At 43.1% G+C, this 24,675-nt stretch overlaps 1 protein-coding gene across 4 annotated transcripts in view; it reads right to left on the bottom strand.

The window, feature by feature from the left end:
• ano1a (anoctamin 1, calcium activated chloride channel a) overlaps positions 1–23,104 on the bottom strand; it is a 55,528-nt gene extending 32,424 nt beyond the window's left edge. For 2 of the 4 annotated variants that reach the window (XM_040204075.2, XM_078085281.1), the window contains exons 1-5: positions 22,967–23,104; positions 14,612–14,766; positions 4,098–4,445; positions 1,397–1,495; positions 342–493 (exon numbers count right to left, since the gene is read on the bottom strand). In XM_040204075.2, the coding sequence (XP_040060009.2) occupies positions 342–493; positions 1,397–1,495; positions 4,098–4,445; positions 14,612–14,707 (695 nt within the window). In that variant the 5' untranslated portion in view covers positions 14,708–14,766; positions 22,967–23,104. Of the gene's footprint in view, positions 1–341; positions 494–1,396; positions 1,496–4,097; positions 4,446–14,611; positions 14,767–20,525; positions 20,918–22,966 lie in introns of those variants that run through there. The other 2 variants (XM_040204058.2, XM_040204067.2) reach the window with 1 other exon arrangement.
• Positions 23,105–24,675: the final 1,571 nt, after the last annotated feature.

The following is a 24,675-nucleotide window of genomic DNA, read 5'->3' as shown; positions in this document are numbered from 1 at the left end:
TTTAACTTCTCCTCATAAAGCGGTTCGTACAATAAGTCACATGCACAGGAAACTACTTAGTTGGATTTAGACTACCCAATTACTTAGCTAGGCTCAGGCAAAGTTCTTAATGGTCAACACTGCACCAAGCTACGTGACAAATAGACAAACATTGACTTCTCCTTTTCTCGACATTCTAAACCATGTCGGATTGTATCACAGTATGTAGAGATCATAGGACACCTGCTCAAAGTTGATAAAAAACGTTTTTTCTAGGTATCTACTGTCTGCAGCAAAGCAAAAGGTGTTCTGCCATTCTGCATGTCTGGGAAACGTTACAGTCAGTTGGCGCTTTCACTCACAGATGCTGTTTCTCCCTGGAGAAAGGGTGAGACAGCGATTTGACGCTTTGTGGCCGGTTGGCGTCCACTTTTGGGTGGAGAGGAGCAGTGACTTTGTGAATGAACAGTCGGATCTTCTCCACCACGTTACTGCCTTGCTTCACCTCGTAAACCTGCAGAGGAGGCAGAAGACACTTTATTGACCTGCGTGTTTGTAGAGTGTAATCGTATAGTTTATTTTCAATAGTTAAAATACCCGGGTGTTTAGATGTGATAAGACAGCAGAGGTAATTAGTCAGTTTTTCTATTAGGGGCTATTTCTATGAGGCTCTACTTACTCTCTTTGACAGCACTGGAGGGTATTTATTTCTTTTATTATTGGTTTTTATGTTCTTTAAATGAGCACAGTTATTGTCTGGCAACCATTCGGAACGAGCTTATGTTTCATAAGGCTCATTTGAAATGCTCCAAAAGGACACTTTAGGTTTGCATTGGCCAAGTTAACAGAGGAGATATTGTTCATTCATATTAGTGAAAACAAAAAGGAGCAAAACTCGAGCCTTGTTGGACCCTTTGCCTAACACAAGGCATGAAACCAATATCTCTTGTTCAAATGTACTTAAAAATAGAAGATAAGATTTAAGGTTTCGTTCATCTAGCCCAGAAAACGTGTGCTCTGACAAGGTGCAAATTTGCTCGGTTTTGGATTTTGTTGGTATTTATCTAGAGAAATACACACGGATCCTTTGATAATCCAACATGGCTGGTAATTATTGACAGAATCAGCTGGTGCTTAGTGTTTTGTGCCGGTATCCAATACCTCTAATTCTAGTTAACTATCTGGTACCCTGTAGTGAGGTTTTCAAATGTTATGGGATTCCTTCCATAATCTCGTCCCGAGGCTTGTGTGAACCGGTACCACAAACCTGCCCTTTGTTGTGATGCTACGCGAATACAAATCACAAATTAACGTGAAACATTGATTCTCACACTCAGTAGTGCAGCTGCTGAGAGCCAATTCGATCAGGACATGAAAGTTCCTCGGGAAACGGAGCGTTGACTGATGGGAGCAGTACCTTCTTGGTCGGCATCTTGAGCTTCATGAACTCGGCCTCCCGACACAGAACGTTCCAGGGAGCATGGACCTTCAGGAAGCCGATTCCCGGGATCTTACTCTGGAATGCAACAAAGTTTTGGACATGGAAGCGAATTCAGATTTTCCAAACATGTATAAACCACAATTGCTAATGGATTTGAACACAACATTGCAACCCGGAGAGCACTAAGTGGCTCTTCTGGTGGATTCAGATCTATACTGTCTGGAAGAGTCCAGTTTCCGGTCACCAAACTGCATCTACTCCAGCAAAAATACATCTTTATTGCTGCATATGGGATCTTTTTCTCTCTGCAGCTACTGTTATGTAAAACCACTCATCTACTGCCAGACTCACTTCACACCCTCCAGCTCGGCACACTGACCTGTCTGGATACAGAACCAGTTCGAACTGGCTGACTAGCTGCACACATCACGGAGCTTCATCATGTTTTATTTCCGTCTGTGGACAGTAAGCATGGACGGATGAAGTGAAACTTTTGTTTAACAAGGTTGCTGCAGGAAAGATTAATATGCTATAAATTGGAATACGACAAATGAGGTTTAACTGTGCCTTTAAATGAGGGTTAAATTCATCATAAAATACACACTGCTTCTAAGAAGTGTATCATTGAAGGAAATAAAGGCTTTTCTAAATAATATTGCGTGTGTGTGGAAACGTAATCACAAAATGGGGCTCCAGTTAACTAACTGCATTTTAATGGTTTCAAATAATAAATGTAACCCCAGCTCACTGTTGTAGAAATTGCATTAACACTAAGCACAGTAACTTCAATTAGATGAAAATTCTGGAACTGTAATTTTGTGTCAGTGGTATGAAGAAGAAAATGAGTGGGATTACATACTAAACTGTCCTACATTTAAATATAATATGGATTTGCAGAAAGACTAACGTTATTACTTTTGTCTGAGTTAATATAGAGCGCTGTCCTAAAGTGAGTCCTAAAACCAGGAAATGAGGGACTGTTTCTGTTGTGGAAATGGATTTCTCGAATAATATTTTGGAAAGATTCCTAAAATAAGGTGTACGGTAAGTTTGAAAGATGTCAACGTGATCCCGTCCCAAAGTGCACCCGCTGTAGCTTGTCTATGGCCTGGGATTTATTTAGCTCTGGTTGCTGCAAATAAATCCTACAAAGCTGCCAGTGGAAAGTTGAATAAACCCATAATCCATATAAACATCATGTATCATCTAACTAAAAGTCTGTTGCTCGCACACTCAGGCGTCCATATTGACGTGCCTCCAAAGTTTCAAGTCATTTAGTGAAAAAGCATTGCTGAAAGCCTTTTTCAGAACGTATTCAAAAACCGCATTATGTCGCAGAGCTGCTCATGCACTTTTTTAATGGATGATTCACTGCATGAAGAGTCAATTTAGCTCCATTTGTCTTTTCTAGGGCTGACTACAAAATGACAGAACGCTCTGCTTCTCCACTAAGGAAAAACAGAAGTATTTCATGGTCAAGGTTCCAGTCGTGCAGCACAGCGGCGAAACACATCCCAGGGATAATTTCTACGAAATATCAGCGAGATAAGATCTGAAAATCAGGCGTCAGCTCAATGCCCAGCGTCAGTTCAGATGACAAGTGTGTCAACACATTCAACTTCGATCAATCAGCCTTAAGAAATAAACATTGTATGTGTATTTCAGTATACAAATGTATACATTATTAAAGGAATTCGTTCAGATAAACTAGAAACTAGTTTTCCATTGGCAGCTTACACAATTGAATTTCTAGCTTTTCTGAATTTTTTATTACAAATAACTGCATCGGTTACAATAAACATAAGTGAGGAAAATATAAATTAATATAACACCGCAGCGCTGGAGTGAATCATAAATATCATAGACTTTTACATTAATGAAGGTTAGATATAGTAAATTAAAGAGCTGCACACTGTGTTCGATTTCCCTGTGATATTTTGTCATGCATACAAACGCACACACAAAGAGGGTCATGTGATGCACCTTCTGTTGCTGACTGTGCACGCCGTCACACACCGAGTCCTGTCTTCAAGCTGAGCCCACATGTACGACATAACAAACTATTTCAACCTCCTCACAAACCGCTAAATCCCAATTTACTAAAGCGGACTGTGGATCCAGAACGCGTCACAGGGATCCCAAATGGACCTGAAGCACAAGCTCATGACAGCAGCTATTGGACAACAAGACGCACGTCTTCTGTAGGGGCCAGACCATCAGGAAAACACACTACGCAATGAGGAATTCAAAGGTTATGGAACTAGAACTCTAAGCTATCGAGACAGAGGAATAAAAACAGAATTCATGTTTCCGGGGTATCGAGTCCGGTCACCTTCAGGTGGTCCACTATCAGTCATACGATCCGATACCTGCGTTCACCAAACCATGTCAACTATCATGAACGCCTCAGAAAAACATTCGAAACATAAAGAATAATTCACTCTTTGCCACGTCAGGGACTCCCGCTTGGTCTGATGACGTCGGCAAACCCCCGGAATTTCCAAACAAGTTGTCCCCTTTAAAGCAAGGAGCCATTGTTTTCTAAAAGGACCACCAATTTCAAGTTGTGAATTTGCCACCATCATGCTTGTAAGCTGCATGGGCACTGTGAGGGAATGCATAGTTGGTTGACGCAGGAACCAAAGCTACAAAATACCACTTCGCTTTCAGCTCTCACCCCTTCGTCTTTTTCCAGCTGCAGCCCCGTCTCCAGGAGGTTTTCCTCAAACTCGTCCCGCCTGAAGCGCTTGTCGTCCTCGTTGTAGTCCGTCCGTTGCTCCTGGGCGGCGATCTCGGGGTCTTCCTTTGGCTGCAGCGGCGCGCGGCTGCTTCTCATGCTCATGCTGCGCCGGAGCCGGTGGATGAAGCCGTTGTCGCCGAACCTGGAGGGCTGGCGCCGGATGCTGCTGGGCTTCTGGATGTGGTACGCCAGCACGTAGTCCACCCGCCGCCGGCCATCAGTGAAGTAGGGGCCTAGCCGGGAATACAGAGGGGAGCCCTCATCCGCGTATAGATTTTTCATGGGCTAAAAGCAAGACAGACAGAATGTAATAGATTACTTCATGGGTATAGTAACATCTATTCTTAAAGAAATATTACGAGGCCAAAACTCTCCAGTACTGGATGATCATCAATATGTGAGCAGTAACCTTCAAGGGGATTCGCTTGGCATAGATTCCATAACACAGATGAAAACAGAGCTGAACAGAGTAGTAGTAATATAGTCAACTACTTGTAAAACGAGGTGGCAATATAAAAGCTTTACAAAAATGTTTTCCAGTTCTACTCTTCTGTCCCCAGGCTCAAGTCATGGTTGAAAACAGAGGAGACATCTGTTTGGCAGCAGAAAATTTCCCATTCAAAATAAAATTAATTTGTCAATAGAGCGACCGTCGGGGATCCCGAAATCCCCAAAGTCCCCATCCTGCATGGTATGCGGGAAAGTTCAATGCCAAGATACTTTAGAGGCCACCGGGCGGTCTATCCACAGATAACCAAGAATGTTGACACGAAGTGGCCTCTAGTTGTAGAAACATTTGGAAGAAAAATCCAAAACTAAAACCAAGCCGAAAGGCGGTGTTGGCGCACTGTGTGGGGAGGGAGGACTCCCTTCTCTGCAGTACCTACAGCACTCACACTACTACAGTCACTCGGTCAATGAAACAGCAGCAGCAAATTGAGAGGACAACCTTTCTACAGCCTCTGAAGGTGCCAGATCCAAAAACGGTGGCAAAAAAAGCTCAAGCTGCTCTGGACAGAACAACCAGGAGCCACGTGGCTCCTGTCAGGTCCAAGTCGGCCAACAGGCCTGCGGTTACAGCAGCTCCTGTGGTGGTGAAAGACAAATGGATAACCACGAGAACCAGAATGTGTCAAAAAGGGCGGGGGGGCGCGTAAAAGTCAAATTATTTATAGCTCTTTTTTCTCATCTTTATTTTTCCCATTTATTTATCTTCAGTTTCATTTTCTTTGTTTATGGATTGCATGGATTTTATGGTTTGATTGCATGTTTTTTTTGAGGCGTCTGTGGATGAGTGGGGAGCACAATCGTCCTCCGATAAGAGGGTTGTCGGTTCGATCCCAGGCTCTGCTAACCCGCATGTCGATGTGTCCTTGGGCAAGACACTTAACCCAACATTGCTCCTGTAGCTGCGACTACAGTGTGTGAAGGTTAGTTACTGATGGGCAGGTGTCACTGTGTGTGGTTCTCCTGTCATCAGGGTGTGAATGATGTCATGTAGTGTTAAAGCCCTTTGAGTGGTCAGAAGACTAGAAAAGCGCTATACAAGTACAGTAAATTTACCTCACAGGCAGCCCACAGTGCTGATGTGCTGGTCCGTGGTATTGGAGCCCCACAGGGAACTGTCCTGTCTCACTTCCTGTTCACCTCGTACGCCACTGACTTTCAGTACAGCGTTGGAGCCGGTGACACCAACAGCTTTAACAGACTGGTGAAGGAGGCCAGCTCCATCACTGGCTGCCAACAAGAGCATCCTGAACAGGTGGTGGAGAGGAGGACACTGAAAAAACTGTTGTCCATATTGGACAACCCGGGCCACTCTCTTCACCACCTACTGCAGCGGAGCACCTTCTTCAACAGATTGATTCAGCTCCGCTGTCACAAGGACAGATACAAGAAAACATTCCTGCCAACAGCAATAAGACTTTACAAACAAAACACCTCTGGCTAAATCCTTGTTTATTTGAACACCACTTAATTTAATTTTATAATTGAATACATATTTCACCCCACTGTACATTCTCCTTTCACTTAATTTAATATGTTGTGCTCTGCTATTTTATTCTACTGTGTATATATTGTACATTTTTCAATTTTCATTTCATTTACTGTACTGCTGCTATTGTCCACAAGTTTCCCCTTGGGCATTAATAAAGTGTGGCATGGGGTGGAAAAGGCCCGTGGAGATAACGCAGTGCCCCAAACGAACATGTGAGCTGACATGCCCTTGTGTTTTGTAACACAACCAGGAGAGAAGCTTTCTGTGAAGTTCTCTGCCCTTCAAAAAGAAAGACCCTCCTCTTCTGAAATGATACATCGCAGCATCCACACTAATCTCTTTGTTGTTTACAACAAACAAGCTGTGTCTCAATGCCTCCAGAAGGCTTCGCGGTAGACATGTAGCAGGATGGATTTACCGTTATCACGAAGAGCAGTTTAAACCCACGACCAACGTCAGTTACCAACGTCATGTAACTTCAGTGATTTCATAAACTGCATGCTGGGATCTGCTGGGCCGCAAAAGGACAGATCGGACGTGTCCTACAAACTGGCTCCTGGAGGGCTGCGTCGCCTCGACCGCGTTTCAAAGGGGCCGACGGGACGGGCGAGTCGCAGCGGAAGTGACCCATGCGGTCGACGAAGGCGTCCTTAAGGATGCAGCTTAGCGACTTTGAGACACGACTACAGCCTCCTCTCCGCGTGGTCTGCACACACCTAAGCAAAGCCCCTATCCTCACTGGATGCTAACTGGCCCGTGCTTTGGCTTATCCGGACCTTAGACTGCATATAAGAAGTGGATAAAGTCATTGTGACGTTAACCGATGGATTGCCTTTGGTTAGGCTGTTTTGAATAACGGAACTGGAAGGTTTCAGCCTCAACGCGGAGAACGATCTGGCAGCAAGTGCGTGAGTGACTGGGGTTTAAATAGTGAAGGGAGTGCGTAGGGTAGACAGGTGAGTGTGATTGGGCTGACCAGGTGGACGTGACTAGCAGGTGATCAGAATGAACTGATTAGCTGTGACACTGACGTCTTTCTACAGTCACCCCTTGCTCGTCGGTTGAGAGAAGGCAAGTTTGAAGACGCTTTAGCATTGGCTTCACACAGCAGAAAATTGAGGATTTCTTCCAAACGCATTACTTGAGGCTTTATTAGATTTTTGTAGTTAGATATACTGGCCTTGTGACCATTAGTAAGATGTAAGACACAGTTAAGAGGCCTTACTTTTTGAAAGCAGCCTCTACAATAGAAAAATATCTGTTTAAATGACAGCAATATGAGATCTACAAAACAGGGAATCTGGGCACTACAGTATTACTGCACAATTAGAACAGGACAATAATGGGCCTTGATAAAAGCATATTCACACGATAAGGAGATGTTCTGTGCTTGGAGGATTTAAAAGGGAACAGCTATGAATATTAGATATAATAAAGAATGAGCTGCCAAACTTGACTCGTTAATGGCGGTGGAAGAAAAAAAGATTACCGTCCTGATCAGTAAATGTGGTCGTTATGTAGCCTGACGATAGAAATGTGACGTCCTTGGAGCACAACCTAGGATGTAGAGTTTTCCCGTTTTATTTTACAATGCGTTTTACGGTGTTTTTTTTAAATAAATAACAAATAAAACCATCCGTCTGACCTTGTCCAACCATATTCTTCTTGTTAAAGCGGAGTCCTGCCACTGGGTGAACTAAACTCCAGGCTATTTGTGCTTGTAACCCTGTCTGTGTGTCTGTGTGTGTGTGTGTGTGTGTGTGTGTGTATACGCGCCAGCTGAGGTTATCTGTCAAAAAAAACAAAGCTCACATTGGTCAAACACACAGAGATCCTCCACAGCTTCCACTGACCCGCGGCAAGTTAACACACAGTATAAATATTGGTCTGTTCATCACACTGTATAAACTCTCAAGCGATAAATCTGTTTTGATAGGTTAGATGACAATTTCTTATGCTTTAGGGGAAATTAAGTTACTATAAAATCAGAACACCACAGGAAAAAAAAATACCAACCGTGGCCTTATATAATCATATAATTCTAAAAATTTGCAAAAAACAGTTTTCACTTTGTCATTATGGGTTGTTGTGTGTAGAATGTTGAGGAAAATAATGAATTTAATTTTGGAATAAGGCTGTAACATAACAAAATGTGGAAATAATGGAGCGCTGTGAATACTTTCCGGATGCACTGTATGTTTTAGAGTGTGTTTGTTTTCAGCAGTTGTATATGTCTGAGTTTGAATGGTGCAGAGCTAAATGGCAGTGAACCAGATTACAGCTGTGTGAATTGTATTTGGTCATAAACTAAAGTATGGGACAATAGCTTTCAGAGAATCATCAGGTGTCAATAGTTAATCTTGGTGGGAACACTATGGTCTGATCCAGGTTCCATGGACGTCTATTCCATAGGCACATTTTGCAGTCGCCATCTTGGATTACTGCCATGCCATATTGTTTTTTTGTTGTTTTTTAAATTAATGAACGAATGATCATATTTGGAGTGAAGTAGAGACGCAGTATACGGCTCCGGTAGCGGCAGCGACCTGTCAATCACAGCAAGCCCGAGAGAAAAAGCATACTGTGCTCTATGGGCCGCTGGATTCTAAATGGACCACAATTTAGCAAATGAACATCATGCTGTGATGAGAGACCATAGATTGAGACCCCAAGAATAAAGTGAGAAAAATTAGTACTTTCTCTTGAACTTCCATACAGTCTGACTTCTTATTTCAGTCAGAGGAGTCGCCCCCTATTGGTTTGGAGTGAGAATGCAGTTTAAGACCCTCCTGTATTGGCTTCACTTCTCAGCCCCGGAGGTTGCTGTCTCCCAGGTAACAGAAAACAGTATGTGAATGGTTTAATAGATCATTTTAAGCTGCGCTACGTTTCCCCCTCAGCCGTCGTGTTGTCTGGTCTGACTGTCTATAAGTCTGTTTAAAAATGGCCTTTGTTTTCACATGATTAACACAGTAAATTGCAGACATGAGTTTGGAGTCTTGCATGAAATAGCAGACAAAGTTAGCGACTAGAACACAGTTAAAGAGCTGATATTTTTTGGAGGAGACTTTGCAGTATGAAATGTAGAGATATGGGAGTCTGACTACGTCACGTACTCTGCGGGAATTTGCGTAAGCCCTAAAAGAAGCCGGCATCCAACACGGATGTTTACATCGTGATAGAGGGACAATTACGCGACGATATATGTTGAAGATAAGCCCGCCGCCAATAAAAGAGCCATAAACTCTGAACTGGGGAAAACTAATATTGACACAGCAGGCGCTGCGCTGAAATGAACAGAACAGTGTGTGTTCATGTGTGTCTGTGACTGTATGATGAGGGTCTTGTGCATGTGAATGTGTGTTTGTGTATAAACAGCCCTTCTTCCCCAAGCGCACACACACACACACACACACACACAGCCCTCGCTCGTCAGGAAGTAGTCATAGCTGCAAAGGCCAGAGGTCCCTTCTCAGAGGGCGAATGAGGATGTGGTGGTGTATGCATCATTCGCCAATAGGAACTTCTTTCTCACTAAGCCACGGGGAAATGAGGTTCTCCTCTTCTCTGGGCTTCCACATGCACACAGCCACCCACGCACACACACACACACACACACACACACACGAGCCGTAATAAGCTCAGGGCAGAGACAACCCAGCAGTTTAAGTCAATATTGTTTTTCATAGCAACAGCCAGCTGCATGTAGCTGGAACAGTCCGTTTTCTTTTGTATTGTGAAGGCTTCAAATCAAAATTTTACCTTCAACAACTTGTAAAGGCCATAATAAATCTGGCATACGTCTCCCAAGCCCTGAGAGAAACCCCCCTGAAACACTTCATCCCACAAGAGAAAAAAAGAAAGGCAGTTTTCATTGTGTTGCAAATTTGGCACCAAAACTTCCTCTGAGCCCTCCGACTTAATAAGTATCTTTTGCACCAGTGACCACATATATTAATAAATTATGCAAATGTTCTCTTAAGCCCTATTTCATATGCACTGAAATTGGCCATGGCTGCTTTTCTGTTTGGCCCAATTTAGGATACAAGTAATATTTAGTCCTAATCCTGAAATATTTTCTCAGCCTCTACCAAAACCATGATATAAATATGATTATTAAATGATATTATTATTATATTATCATTTTCAGATATTTTAGAGATTTCATATGATTGCAATGATTAATCTGAATTATCTAATTTTGTAAAATTCCACAATATAAAGTTAATTATGCTGAGACGCAACGCATCTTTTTTCTTCACTTGAACTACAAAACCCTTTTTTGCCATTTGGGGGCTGGTAAGCAGACTATGACTTGTTAACTGCTCCTAAAGTCAATATGGGGCACTTGTGAGCAGACGGTTGCCAGATCCCTGTATCATGATAAACAAAGTTTTAAGGAGAAAACAGTTCCCTCCTGACGAGCATTGTCGTGTCTGGATTTGTTTACTCTGTTTGTCCTGCTGTGCACTTGAAGGGTACTCGCCCATCGTTTTTTGTAGCTGCCTGATTAGAGAGAGCTGCCGAGCTTGAAGGATATCCTTCAGCTCAAGTAGCACTTCAAGTGCTGCTCTCCTTACAGCCACTTCACTGCTATTATGCTCAATATTCTGTTGCTTCCCTTTGACATGTAAAACCGATTACTTCCTGTTCCTTTGAAACTGGGTGATTTTATAAGGAAATGCAAATACTGCGACGGCCCCGATCCGGCTGTGTTATTATACGGAGCAGAGCACTGTAAATACATAGAGGTTGAATCGACAAATTCATTGTATTAATGCAATAAAGAGAGTACTACATCTACTACTAGCGGTAGAAATGTGTGATCATGACTACTGGTAGAATTACCGATTGTGAGATATTAGTACAATAATATAAGTACAATAATTCCAGTTGAACGCTTGCCATGGATGAAAAAAAAAAATCACGTCATGCGCAGTCGACTGCGGGGGCTAACGGAAAGCTAATGCTAATGCTACTTAGCAATCCGCATTTAATTGAATTCAAAAGTAACCCTGGCTGACTTCAATCAGTGTAAATCATCCAGTAAGGTAGTGAACAAGAATGTGTGATGGTTCCCTCCTTCTGACCGATGAGAGGCAGTTGTTTTTTTTACATTGACTTGTTTTGCATTGACGTCATGCAGCGCTTTTGTCGGTTTGGTTACCGCTACCACTCGTTCGCCCAGCTACTGCACGGCAAGTTTGGGAGCAAAGGATGTTGTAGGTGTACAGATACTACACCTTTAGTATACCGGTTTTAGACTATAAAATAGGTTAAATATTCACAATTCATGATGATGTAAGATATGTTTAGAGAGATTACATATTAGATGATATTACATATGTATGTACTACATATTATATGATAATGATGATGTAATGCATGCCATATTATGTTTACTTGAAGAAGCTTTAGGTCAAAGGTGTAATCATTAATGTATTGTGATATTGATCAAGTTAGGGTCTGATTAGGTGAGTGAGGGATTCCTGATTTGGTCACCAGATAGAGCCAAATAGGCAGGTTATCGGCGTGGACGAACGGGCAGCGCAGACCGACCTGGTTGGAGTAACGTTTGGAGACGCAGCCAATCACATCAGGCCGTAAAATAATGATATAGGAAAAACAGTACCGAAGGATTCAGAAGCTCCCGGAATTCCATACTTGAGGGTTTTAACAGACAGGGAGAAAGAGATTCTCTATTTTTAAACTTGAGCCATCTGATTCTTTGAGTTGCTTTGAGACCTTACAGCTCTTTGGAATGATTTGTGCACCACATCACTTTGGGAATTCCCAATAGTCTCTGCGTTCATGAACATTTCCATAAAACAGAAATATGTCATTTCGAAGTGAACCGTGCCCAATGTGCACTGCCTCGCATAAGTATTGAGTGCATATATTCACCCAACATCTCCTAACAAACATCTGCTGCGAGGAAGTCACATCATTTAATACCAGTATAAATACACCTGTTCTTTGAAGGCCTCAAGAGTTTGTTAAAGACCATTACTGAACATAGAGCATCATGAAGACGAAGGAGCTCACCAATCAGCTCAGGGATAAAGTTGTAGCTTAGTATGAAGCAGGGTTATGTTATAAAAAAACATTTCACGGAGCACCATAACATCCATCCTCAGAAAAATGGAAAGAATAACAAACCTATCAAGAGAAGGCCCTCCAACCAAACTGACAAGGAAAAGGTGAAAAAGGAATCAGAGAAGCAACCAAGTGGCCCCTGGTGACTCTGGAGGAGCAGTAAAGATCCACAGCTGAGGTGGGGGAATCTGTCCACAGGACAACTAGCCGTGTACACCACAGACCTGGCCTTAATGGAAGAGTGGCAAGAAGAAAGCCGCTGTTAAAAGCGAAGCACGAGAAATCCTGTTTGGAGTTTGCCACAGCTAAGTGGGAGACACAGCAAACGTGTGGAAGAAGGTGCTCTGTTCAGATGAGACCAAATTGGAACTTTTTGGCCTCGTTGCAAAACGCTATGTAAAAATGGATGGAGCCAAAGACGGGACAATCCTTGAAGAAAACATGATGCAGTCTGCAGAAAACTTGACACTGCGGCGGAAGTTCATCTTCCAGCAGGAAAATGTCCCTAGATCAGGTAGACCGTCATTCGTTGGTCAATTTAAAAGTAGCTAGCGAGCCCAAAAGGTTTGGGCTCACCTGGTTTAGATCAAAGCATGTTAATGTTTTAAATGGCCCAGTCAAAGCCAAACCTCAATCCAATCTATGGCAAGATTTGAAAATTGGAAAGTCTCAACCAATCTGACCGAGTTTATTGCCAAGAAGAATGGACAAATGTTTCCATCTCTAGATGTGCAAAGCTGGTGGAGACATCCCAAAAGCTGTAATTGCAGTGAAAGGGGGTTCTAGCAAGTATTGATTCCGGGGGGGGGGGATTCATAAGCATCCAGCAAATGTCAACTTTTTTATTGTTTTTGTTACAAATAACAGGTATTTTGCACCTTCAAAGTACTATACATTTTGGGATGATCAAATGGCAAAAAGTCTATTTATTTCTATTTTATTTGAATTCCAGTTTGTACAAAACGGGCGACTACTTATGGAAGGCACTGTACCTGAGCAAACAGAGTATCAATCATTTCCTAACTATGCGAAGCCTGAATTGTGAGTATATTTGCCTGTATGTGCTACCGACCATTTATCAGCCTTCCCAGCCCATTAAAGCTTTCCTCAATACTGAGGCAATTCACTTGACGGCAGGATATCATTCAGTTTTTATGGTGTTCCCCATCTCCGTGTGAGCAGGTACACAAATTGTTGTGTGAAAATGTTGCATCAGCACATTTACTGTGCGTGTCAACAAAATCTTAACGAATACTTTTCCCTCCCTGACACAATATTTAATTAATGTGTGCATTAACAGCAACATTTACAACCTGGGAAATTATTACTTACTTACTAAGCTACTTAACCTCAGATCAAAGCTTTCTAAACTGCTACTCACGGGACCCACGTATTACAGTAGAAGACATTTTGTGGGCCGCTAAAACTACACATTGTACTCAGTAAAATGCAATATTTATGAACTGCAGCTTTTGACCATAGATGGTTGGGATACCGGCAACCCAAGCCCAAGTTTAAGCACCAGATTCTTTGTTATTATGGGAGATTTTTCTAATATTTCTATAACGCACACGTGTACAAGTAGCAAAAGTCTTTAAGATATAACTGTTGCATTCTTATAAATAAGGGTTTCAATTGGGTTCTTCCAGATTGCGGTTGCACAGCACCACAACAGCCCTGCCCCTTCACAGGTTCTGGATAAAACCATAGTATAATAAAAAGGTTTCAGGTAGAACTCCCTTGATGGGTTACTTTTAGTACAGTCGAAAAGTGGAAAGGTTCCGAGTAGAACGAGCATAGAAGGGTTGTAGAACCTCACACAGTGGGTTGTGCGCGGAACCTTTCACATACGGTTCCTGGCATAACCCTTTATGTTGGGTTAAAAAATATCTACAACTCTGTCTGCCCATGTGCCAAGGCTACAAACTGGTTCACAAACAATTCAGATATTTATTGCATCAGCGCTTTCTCAACAAAACAAATCGGGAGCAAGTGTGAAAACCAGTTTGAAGTTCAAGTAAAACAACCAATGACGTTTTATTGAAACTCCACGTTTCTATTCAGATTTCTGAAGGGGATACAATAAATGTGCAAATGCAAATGGTAACACTGCTAAGGACATGTTCTCGTACTGTTAGTGTTTCTGAAAAACAACTTTACAAATACCTAATTATAGAATACAAGCCCCTTACATCATTCATTATTAAATCAATTTATGTCAGCGTTACTAGAATGTCCATTACACCCCAGGCCTTTCTGCTTCATCTCACAAATATTTTCAGCTTTCCTCAAGGTAAAACATTTCCTGTCCCTACCCCACAAATCATGATAATGACAACATAATGTAATGTCTTACTATGGACTCGTTGCTCATGGCATCAGTGTTGATAAAGTCCACATCCATGTTCTTCTCCTCGCCAGCGACTGGCAGGTAGTTGTCGTTCCTCCTCATCGTTCCAGACACCTTCCGCTGTGGGCTACACGAGCGTTCACAAGCCAGAGCAGGAGAACCTGGGGGAGGAAGGAGGGGAGGAATGTCACAAAGATCATGCAGGCTGAATTTAATGCCCGTTTTTTTTCCAATTCCCTTGAAAAGAGCCAATTTTAATGGACTCATTCGGAAATAGGCCGTAACGGGGATGAAGAAAGGCCGCTATGTCATGCACAGACTAGAAGAGGATGTAAGCTGGACTCTGGTGCATAGACTAGTGAGGGTGCGCCGTGAACCGCAGGGTTGGCGGTTCAAACCCTGGCGGCTGCACGTCCCATGTCGAAGCATGACCCCCAACCCATAACTGCTCCTACTGTGCGGGATACGTTAAATGAAGAACATAAACCATGAGTTAAAAATGTAAACCCATGGGTTAAGAATGCAATGTAAGTTGCTTTGGATAAAAGGGTCAGCTAAATGACATGACATGAAATGGACCCCTGAAAGGTCAAAACCCCCACCCCCCCAGACTTAGAGGACAACTCAACTCAGAGAAACAAACTGTTTTGATTTAAATCAATTTTATTATACTGTATTTGAATGAAATATCCCGGTGGCCTCGGTGTGTTGTGCTCCCGCAATATGAAGTAAATAAAACATCAAAACAGTTACAGGGTCCGATTTGGCATACACTTAATACAAAAAGACCTGCTTGTTCCTCTTTGCTCTTTGGAACCCAATCCATCCATGGACAGAGCTGTACATGAGATAAGATTTTATCCTTTTAAATAGTTTATCACTTTAGTCCGACACATAGTGAACAGGTTATATCTAACCATAGCAGGCCCTCCACATATCCTGCATAAAATGTCGAAATAATTTAAAACCTTCGGTGAAAAGCTGTCACTATGGATACCGTTGGATGTCTCGCTTCATCAATTGTCGTGCTCCGTTACGTGCTGCTCCTGTGTTATTAAACCAGAAGTCAGACCATAGGCTTTTTGTGCACCGATCCAGCTGTCACATGGTTGATTCGATGTTATTACTGAACAATTGCAGCGGAGTATTTTCTCCAAAATGGCTGATGGGTTTTTAGTTAGTATTACCCTGAGGGACCACAAATAGAATTTCAACAAGAACCTGTAATGCAGCTGTTACCAAATAAAATAACTCTGTCACAGATGCAACAATAAACAGACAAATATAATAATATAATAAACTGCTTATCAGTTTTTCCCTAGAGCATAAAGGCTCCTGAGTTCCGAGGCTCGTCGTCCCGTCCCAGTACCCAGGCGGGTCTCAGGTGCCGTTGAATGTCGCATTCAGAAGTAGCTAACCAGTTTGCATGTTGTTTTTTGTCCTGCAGTATCAGACCCACAGAGTACACGTGACTCGTTTTAATTGGACTATGGTTATTAGGGGTGGGGGAAAATTTTTCTCGATTGTCTCCGGAACGATTCGGAATCGATTCAGAAAAGTCAATAATCAGAATTTTAAAAATGAAATTAGTTCGCCTGCTGCAACAGTTTGTTCGGCCGCTATGCACGCATGCGCGTCTAGTGCGCCCAGCGCGCATGCGCACTAAACGCACATGCGCGAATGTTTATAAACAAAGTTGAAGCGGCACCAAAATGGCTGCAACGGAGAGCCCTAGACGTATACGACCTGCACCGGCTTCTTTAAAAGCTGCCGTATGGCATACCCATAACAAAATGGGCATTTTGTGTTTGAAGTATTCTTATCATTGACGAAGAGCAGCTTTTTCTTTAATAGTTTAAAAGAAAAATGAATCTGTATTATCATCATGTAATATTTTTTTTACATAGGCTACTTCCATATTGTGTTGAAATGCAAGCTGCATTGGTTCTTGCATTGTTGATAGTAAATCATATTTGTGACAAAGATTTTTTTTTCTCTTATAAAAAACTCAAATTCAGATTTGAGAAAATTTAGAAAATCGAGATGCATCGATAATCTGTTTAGAATCAATAATCGGTTTAGAATCGAATCGTGGACCTCGGAATCGGAATCGAATCAAGAGGTGCCAGGAGATTCCCACCCCTACTGGTTATGGTGTTGGGCCTCGGGTTTCCACCAAACCCTGCTTGATCCGCCCCAGACCATAAGACGTCGGTGGAGTTTCCCTCCCGACTCCAGTTGAGCCCGAGGAGCGCTTTCTGTTTCCATTTGACTATTCGCCTCGTTTTTGTTTTTTTTGTTCACTTCCCAGATTGTATGGGAAATAAAATCATTTGGCTACAAATCAAACTGCTGTGCTTGTGCATTTGGGTCCACCAACCCCTAACAACAATACAGTTAATAATCAGTTTTTACCTGCTCCCTTAGTGGGCCACAGTCTAATAATCAAGGAATTCTACTTCCTCCAGAAGCCTTGACGAGAACATACAAGCTTAGGGCAAAACCAATGTTGCCTCTCTTAAAGTCTCTTAAAGAACGCTGAATACGGCTAAATTAAATGTCACACGTTTGTTTTTTTTAAATCAGCAATAGACAATAGCAAAAGTGCTTTTTAGACCCGCCTTCTGCAGGAAATCGTTTTGCCCCGAGCGCAGTTAAAAGACAACAGGACATGCGTATGACAGGCAGAGACGTGCAAGAAAAGCATATATTTTACGCAGATATATTTAAAAAATATTACTGGGTGCATTTCATATTTCAGAAACACCAATATTTACATATTTTTGGGGGGCACGCAAGGGCATAAGAGTGCTGGAATTTGTGAATCAGCTTCAATAGAATATTGAACCAAGACTTAGGGAGAAGCTGCCCAGCCCTTAGCCCGCTATGGGTGGATGGGTCCTCGCAAACAACGACCCATTCTTTGTATCTAGAGGGGAAATGAATCACCATATCAGCGTGGCAGTGTACATAACTCCCAGCACAAATGTCAAAGAGTCTATATCCCTTCTCTACGGAACTATCAGTGAACAGTCAGCTTCCTCCATCACGGTGGGAGTTTTCAACCATTCAAAAAACTAAAAAACTCTTTTCTGAAATATCATCTTTGCAACACTGGGTAATACAAACATCCATAGCGCATACACGGTTACAACCAGCATCCACACTAGCTAATGAGATCACATGGCTATGATGCAAATGTATCTTTACAGACCAACTGTTAAACAGGGTGCCTTGTGTTTTGAAGCAGATCAGAGTAAGTGATTTAAAGGCCCGATAGCTGAAGACTGTTTTGACTGCATACTGTACATGGGAACATGTTCACGCAAGGCTCCTTTGAATCTGGGGACATAGGAGCCTTCAGATCAGCTCGGGCTACCTGTCCCTGGCCATCAGTCAATCGATGTGAATGTACAGAAAATCCAGAGCCAATGCACAGGCACAGATGACACATGCGGCGTATCTGTGTGTGTGGGATCAAATGACATAGTCATGATTGAATAGGTAATCCAGGAATTAAGATAAACTAAGCAGGTATATTAGGAGGGTGCCTTCATTCATGCTTTGTCCATCTGTCAGATGGAGACCCACAATCTCAACCTTTGAAAACACCTGCTACAGAGTATAGTGAAGCCAGCCTGTGGTCTTTCTTGCCATCCATGAAAGAAAGTCCGCTCAAATTGGGGCTGCCATTATGATCTTGCAGATCATAAAAAACCCTTTCGCTGACTACTACCATGTTCCTGTAGGAAAAAGGGGGTCAAAGAATCCAGGAAAGGTCCTCTCCAACAGATTTTTCCCCCAGGCTTTCAGAGTCCTCATCACCCTGCTGCCTCCAAGCTCAAGATAGAAATGAGGCGTTTTAATCCAACCTTAACATGCATCTGTTTACCTTAGTTGCTTATTCTTCAGGCTTTTTTTTTTACTTGTAAGCTTCCATCCTTCCGGCGATCAGTCTCAATGTCAGTGGATCCATTGGCTCCAGAACTTAAGTCTGTGTTTGTCCTGCTCACGAGAATTCTGTTTATAGTTTCATAAAGTTTACACACTGCATCGCTTAAGCCAGCATTTTGTTTGTGGTCCCACAAGTACATGAGTGTCCAAGTGTTGAGCCCATCTCGACTCAGACTCCTCTGTGGTGGAGCGTCATCTGCCTCCCTGATAGGGTTTCATTCCAGATGTTATGATCTGGAGCCTTTTTCTCCAGGACATTCAGACTTTCCCCATTCGGTGTTTCAGACTTGAGTGCATCTTATATGTTTCCAATCTATCCGTCCCATGAGAAGGGACCCCTCCTCTAATGCTGCTTTTGAGGTTTCTTCAATTGTTGACCGGTATTAGGGTTTTTGCAGAGTTTCCCTGAGCTGAATCGTGGGTCTAAAGAAGGGGTTGCTTCTCTATATGCGAGCTGTACACATAGTAAAGCATCCTGAGGGCAAACTTGTGATTCGTGATATTCGTCTTTATAAATAGAATTCGTTTGACTGGTCTTTTGACTTTTGCAGCATTGATGAGAGAGCTCCAGTAGAAAGCTTTTTCCTGCTTCAACTTTTCTTCGCTTCCGTCATTAAGATTCTCTCTCCAGTCCCTCTCAAACAGTACACCTGCATAGGAACACTATGCTGCTGCTGCTGCAGTCACTTAGCTTTGATACAACCATTTCAGCAGCTATCTGTTCACAGTACAATCCTTTCTCTATGGAAGAACATCTAAAACCAAAGTGATGTGTCAGTTAGTGAGGTAAAACCACCTGTATGCATTGGATACTTCAAATGATGTAGCGTTTGGAGCAATTGAACTAAAGGCTACACGTGGCTAACTTCAGGTTGCCAACCAGATCTTTCTTATCTACAAGAGAAAAAGGTAGAGTTTATTATGCTCTATGATGTCATCTAGTACTGGTCAGGTTTTGTTGTGAGGAGAGGAACGACAATTTGAAAATCCGCGAATACGACGATGGCTAATCAGTGTTAAAAAAAGTTTCCAACGTTCTCTCAACCGGATAGACATTTAAATTGAGTTTTGCTACTTCCATTCAGCTTTTATAATGCAGTACTTGCACAAACATGTCGGTGGGACGTGTACTGTATATGGTGTATGTGACTTTTCATGTGACTCATGCAGTAAGTGTGCAAGAACCAAACAGGCTGGTTTCGTTCCCACAGATTAAATACCTGTAATAATAATAACTTACATCACCGTACATCCACTTTATTGCACTGCACAACTTGCATTAACCCAAAAATGGATAATTATAGAATTTTTGTTCTATGTCTGGTTAAATAGCGCACATGAAATGTATTATAGGTCGTGATTTAATTGATGTAGTTACAGGTATTCCACAAGGACACAACCTTCCCCAAAGGCACGTCGATTTTGGCAACACGTTTGAACTGTAAATCAGAATTAACCATTACATTTTTATATTACATGTCATTTAGCTGACGCTTTTATCCAAAGCGACTTACAATACGTGCATTCAACCATAGGGCTATAAACTCAGAAAACCAAGAAAGTGAAATTTCCTCAAATTTGCTATAGAAAAGATGATTAAGATGAAAATGAAGGAGGGAGGGAGGTAAGGACTCATAACTTTACTGTTTCAAGTCAATGTTCTCATTTGCAGCAGCCTGTTTTTTATACAAATTGAGATCATTGCATCTGAAGTATCCCTGTGTGATTAATGGGCTCCAGATGCGAGAGAAATCCTTCCAAAGGAACATCTGGTGCCATATTGGTGCTCTCCTGTGCGTTATCAGCAGCAACACTCCACCTGGAGCAACCACGGTGTGTTAAAGGACGTCCGCGTCAACACCAAAGTGCAAACGGACGCATAGCATCACCAGTGCCCACATGGGGATCATAATCCTGCGTTCATTGCGACTTTTGGGTGGAAAAGTGGCAATCAAAGCGCTCTTACCGGGCTCCACTGCGCCATCACGACGACTTGCGCCACCGAACAGCTCATCGTCGCTTTCATCCTGTCGCTCCATCGGGTCTAAAAAAGCCGCTCCGGGTCCAGATCTATCTACTGTGCCGGCGCGCTCTCCGCTACAGCATCTATCCCTCGCGCGTGTATTCCGTGGCTTCACAGCATCCTGCGCTGTTGCGTGGAAACGCTGAACGGACAGCTGCACCACTTATTCATTCTTATGGAGCCGAGGAATATATTTGTCAAATTGTTCGCTCTTTGAAGGAAAATATTTTCCCAAAGAGGTTTCCAAATTTTGTGAGTTGTTACCTCAGTGAGATCATCACAGAAGGCTTGAACAAATCCTGCCTGAATGACATCTCCGTCAGAATGAGACCACTGTGTGCTAAAGCATCTCGTCCGCGCGTGAGGGCGTTCTCTATCTCAATGGGATGAACCACTCGAGCGAAAGTCGTGCCAAACACCGTCTAGAATGATGCTGCATTCGCAGCCCATAGGAAAACACGGGAGTGAAGGCCACCTGTTTCACCTGGCATCCGCTCATTTTATATGTTATTGCTACAGGAGCTGACTTATTGTTTTGTCAATCGGGTTTGCAATTTTCCTAAAAATAACAATATGCATCGGTTGTTGGGAGGTATGACTTCAGTTTATAAAAATATAAAGTTTTCAAAATGTGCAAAGTAGATTCAAGATATGTATTGTCATGTGTGCAGTTTAACAGGTTACTCTTTAAAACAAAATTCTCTGGAATTTCTTTTTTTTTTAATTCATGGTGGGTTGAGGAGTCTGAGGATTAAGCAAATAGCTTCAGGAGGTGTTGTAAAAGGTGCCGAATTCCAAGCATATCTATCGCGACTACACGGCTGCAGTAACCATGGCGACGGCTGAGCCTGCGGCTAGCAGCTAGCGGTGCTACCAGTGTAAACCGAAGGGACAGTGCTAACAGTGAGTGAAACATGCGCTTTTGCTACACTGAAGGCTCTGGCGTGGTTCTGCAACTGCGGCTTTTTGCGCAGTTGTGTCGACGGACTTGTTGTAATTCATGGTTCTAAAAGGGTTCCGCGTGTTGTAAAGCAATTCACCGCCAGAACAACAGGTGAGGTTTGCAGAGAAATTGGAGGCCATCCGCTTGTCCTTATAGTCCGCCAATGACGGGTTGTATAAGTGGTCATATTTCCGTATTTCAACAAAAGCTCTTCAATTTCATTCTCTCTTTAAAAATCTTCCTTTTAAATATGCCGGTATTGTGCTATGAAACTGGAAATGTGAGACTCGGTAAAGGACGCAGGCAGCAGACCAATCACAGACTTGCGGGCTGCGTGAGGCTTGCGTAGCTTTTGACACTAGTCTACAAGCACACAAGGGGCTCTTGCGTGTGCGTGTGTGCCCGCGTTTCTCTAAAAACGCATGACCATTAGCTAGGCTTTACTGTTGGGAGCATTAGTCACTAAAAAGAAGTTACCAGGCCAGTGGGACAAGCTCCCACACGTGTAGGTATGACCGGCCTGGCAAAGCTCCGAAAAGCTCCTATTACAACAAAGTGACCTAATTATTCCTCCAGTATATCTGTACATAGACCACTTGTTCACTTCATCTAAACGTTATTTATGAATATATCAGCACATCTTAAGATGTTTGCCGCCAGGGCTGTTTATCCTATTTTTCTATCAAATTCGAGGAGGGGGATACACGAAATAAATACTCTTCCAGTGTATGTTACCGTGAGGCGTGTGGGTATTGTGACGTCCGACATCTCCACAGGGCGTGAACGCAGCATTGTTCTCCAGAATCACTGCGCCAGCTGGTGCCGCCCACACGCGCTGGACTCCTCCAGCGGGCGCAAGGTGAACGGAGGCGCACGAGCGGGCAGAGAGGAACCTCCGGACCCTACCGGGTCAATGCGGACCCCCTCCTGAAGGAATCCGCTTCTAATGGTCTACGCGGAGAATAGTAGACCCATGACGTCCGAACTATCTGCAGCCACGTTCCGACACAAACAAGATAATAATAATAAAATAAATGGGGTTTTTTCGGTACATTCTTTATGTCGCTACCTGTTAAGCGGTGCGAGAGACGGCGTTTCCAGGATGAGATGTGGAGCGCGCAGTGTATTGATATCACAAACAGCCTTCACTGGGAACCACTATTGACAACGAGCATTCACATCCACATGTTGCCCGCGCGCACGAGTCTTTTAGTCAAACGGCGCCGAATCGATCGAACGCGCTCGCTGTCAAACCGCCGCTCGAGACAAACCGCACGAATCCGACTGTACCCGAGCGAGTAAAGGAAACTCAAGAATCACGTGCACGTTGTGTTTTTATACCGACGTACCAAAATGATGCCCAATTAGAGGACCGTGTTCATATTAAAAGGGTGTCTGACTCGTTTTAAAGCGCCGCATGATTTGCAAATGGATAATTTACCTTTTCTCCAGAGTTGAAGTCAAGCAGCTTGGGTAGGGAGATGGCCAGCAGCACGCACAGGTAACACTTCCTACTCACCTGTTTGAGACAGTGTGCGCAGATGGGTGGAGGGGGAAGTGCTTCCCAGGTAAATTATCTCCTCCCACACAGCGACTGCGGGAGAACGAGAAGTCATCGGTGCAACGTGACAAAGGAAAGACGTGGGACTGCTTATTGTCCGGGGAGCCTGAAGGCCACACATTCTAAAACAAAGCCTATAAAATACATCCAATCACGTCTGCCCGCCTGCAATTTTTGTGGATGATCAGAGCTATTTATTTTTATTTTGTGTATCTGAAAATGACCAGGGCACTGATTTCAGCCAAGCTTACAGCCAAGTCTTCCCATTGCAGACCAACATTCCCAAACTGGCGTGTGTGGACTTGCAGTAGACGGCCAGGAAGCTCACAAACACACACACACCCCACCTCTAAACTCCCTATGGAGAAATGAATGGTTAAAAAAGGTTAAATAAGGACACACAATTTGCAGAAGGGCCAGACTGTCAATTCAAAATGCAAAGCGATCAATTTGGCAGCAAGCATACACGACTTGAGCAAACTTATCAAATAACAAAGTTCTCACCGAACATATCACACATTCAAAGTGTGCGGATCAGGTCACCTGAGGACACAATGTGGGACTTACCTTTATTACTTCTACAATATAGTGACAATGCGTGAGACGGCGATGAATTAGAACAGTATGTTAAAAGTTCAGAAGTCTCTCCTGATGGAAATGTACATATGGGTACAAAAATCAGACAGAGTCCCTGGGAGTTGGGGGGATGTACATGTTCATCAGACACAGCACTTGCCCCCTTTATGTGTGTGTCTGCCAGCGGTCCGTGTGGCTCTTTGTGGTAATTTGAGGTCATTGGACCATTGGTCTATGGTCATTTGATATCTCTTAGTGGTCATTTTGTATTTCTTTGTTGTTCTTATTGGTCCATTGTGTCCCTTTGTGGCAGTGTCTCCATGCATTCATTCTCTGTAGGTTTGTCATCATTTTGTGCATCTTGTAGTCATTTTCTCCTAGTGGCTGAGAGTCTTTGTGCCCCTTTTTTTGTTGTCTTGTGTACTTGTGAGTGATTATTTTAGACACCTTCGGGCCCTGTTTCTGTGCCCTATTCATCCATGGGTTACATTATTATTTCAACTTAAACAATGCCTTTTGTTTGTACCTAAATCTCCTTGTTTCACAACCCTGATCTCATTATAGTGTGCATTTCTGAAGCGTTTTGAGTAAAGCGGTGCTAGAGTCAGACAGGAGCTGAACTGTCCTCACGAGGTGTGCAAAGCCACAGGAACTCAAGTCAAGGCATGAAAGGCACCGTCAGGTGGATATCGAGTAAGGATCTAGTGTGGAATTTTGCATGTGCTTACAGTCAAATAAAGCAAATAAAAAGCTTTCCTGCAGGGCACTGAGGAGGCTCTTCCTGGAGGAGTGTGAATACGTTTGTCTCGCCGCTCACTTGCGAGGGGAACTCATGCGACTGCATCCATACGGTCTTGATCGATCCGTGCGTTCAACGTAAAGAGTGAATTTAAGAAAGGGAGAAAACCACAGGAGGGAAATCAGGAAGTTGGAAGTCTCGGACAACAGGTTCAGTGTGTGTTTTGACGCGCTCTGCCTGCTCCTGACACACAAACACGCACAAACAAATGAAA

This window comes from Gasterosteus aculeatus, chromosome 12 (genome assembly GCF_964276395.1).
Source record: "Gasterosteus aculeatus chromosome 12, fGasAcu3.hap1.1, whole genome shotgun sequence".
NCBI lineage: Eukaryota > Metazoa > Chordata > Actinopteri > Perciformes > Gasterosteidae > Gasterosteus > Gasterosteus aculeatus.
This window is presented reverse-complemented; position numbering and strand designations above follow the sequence as displayed.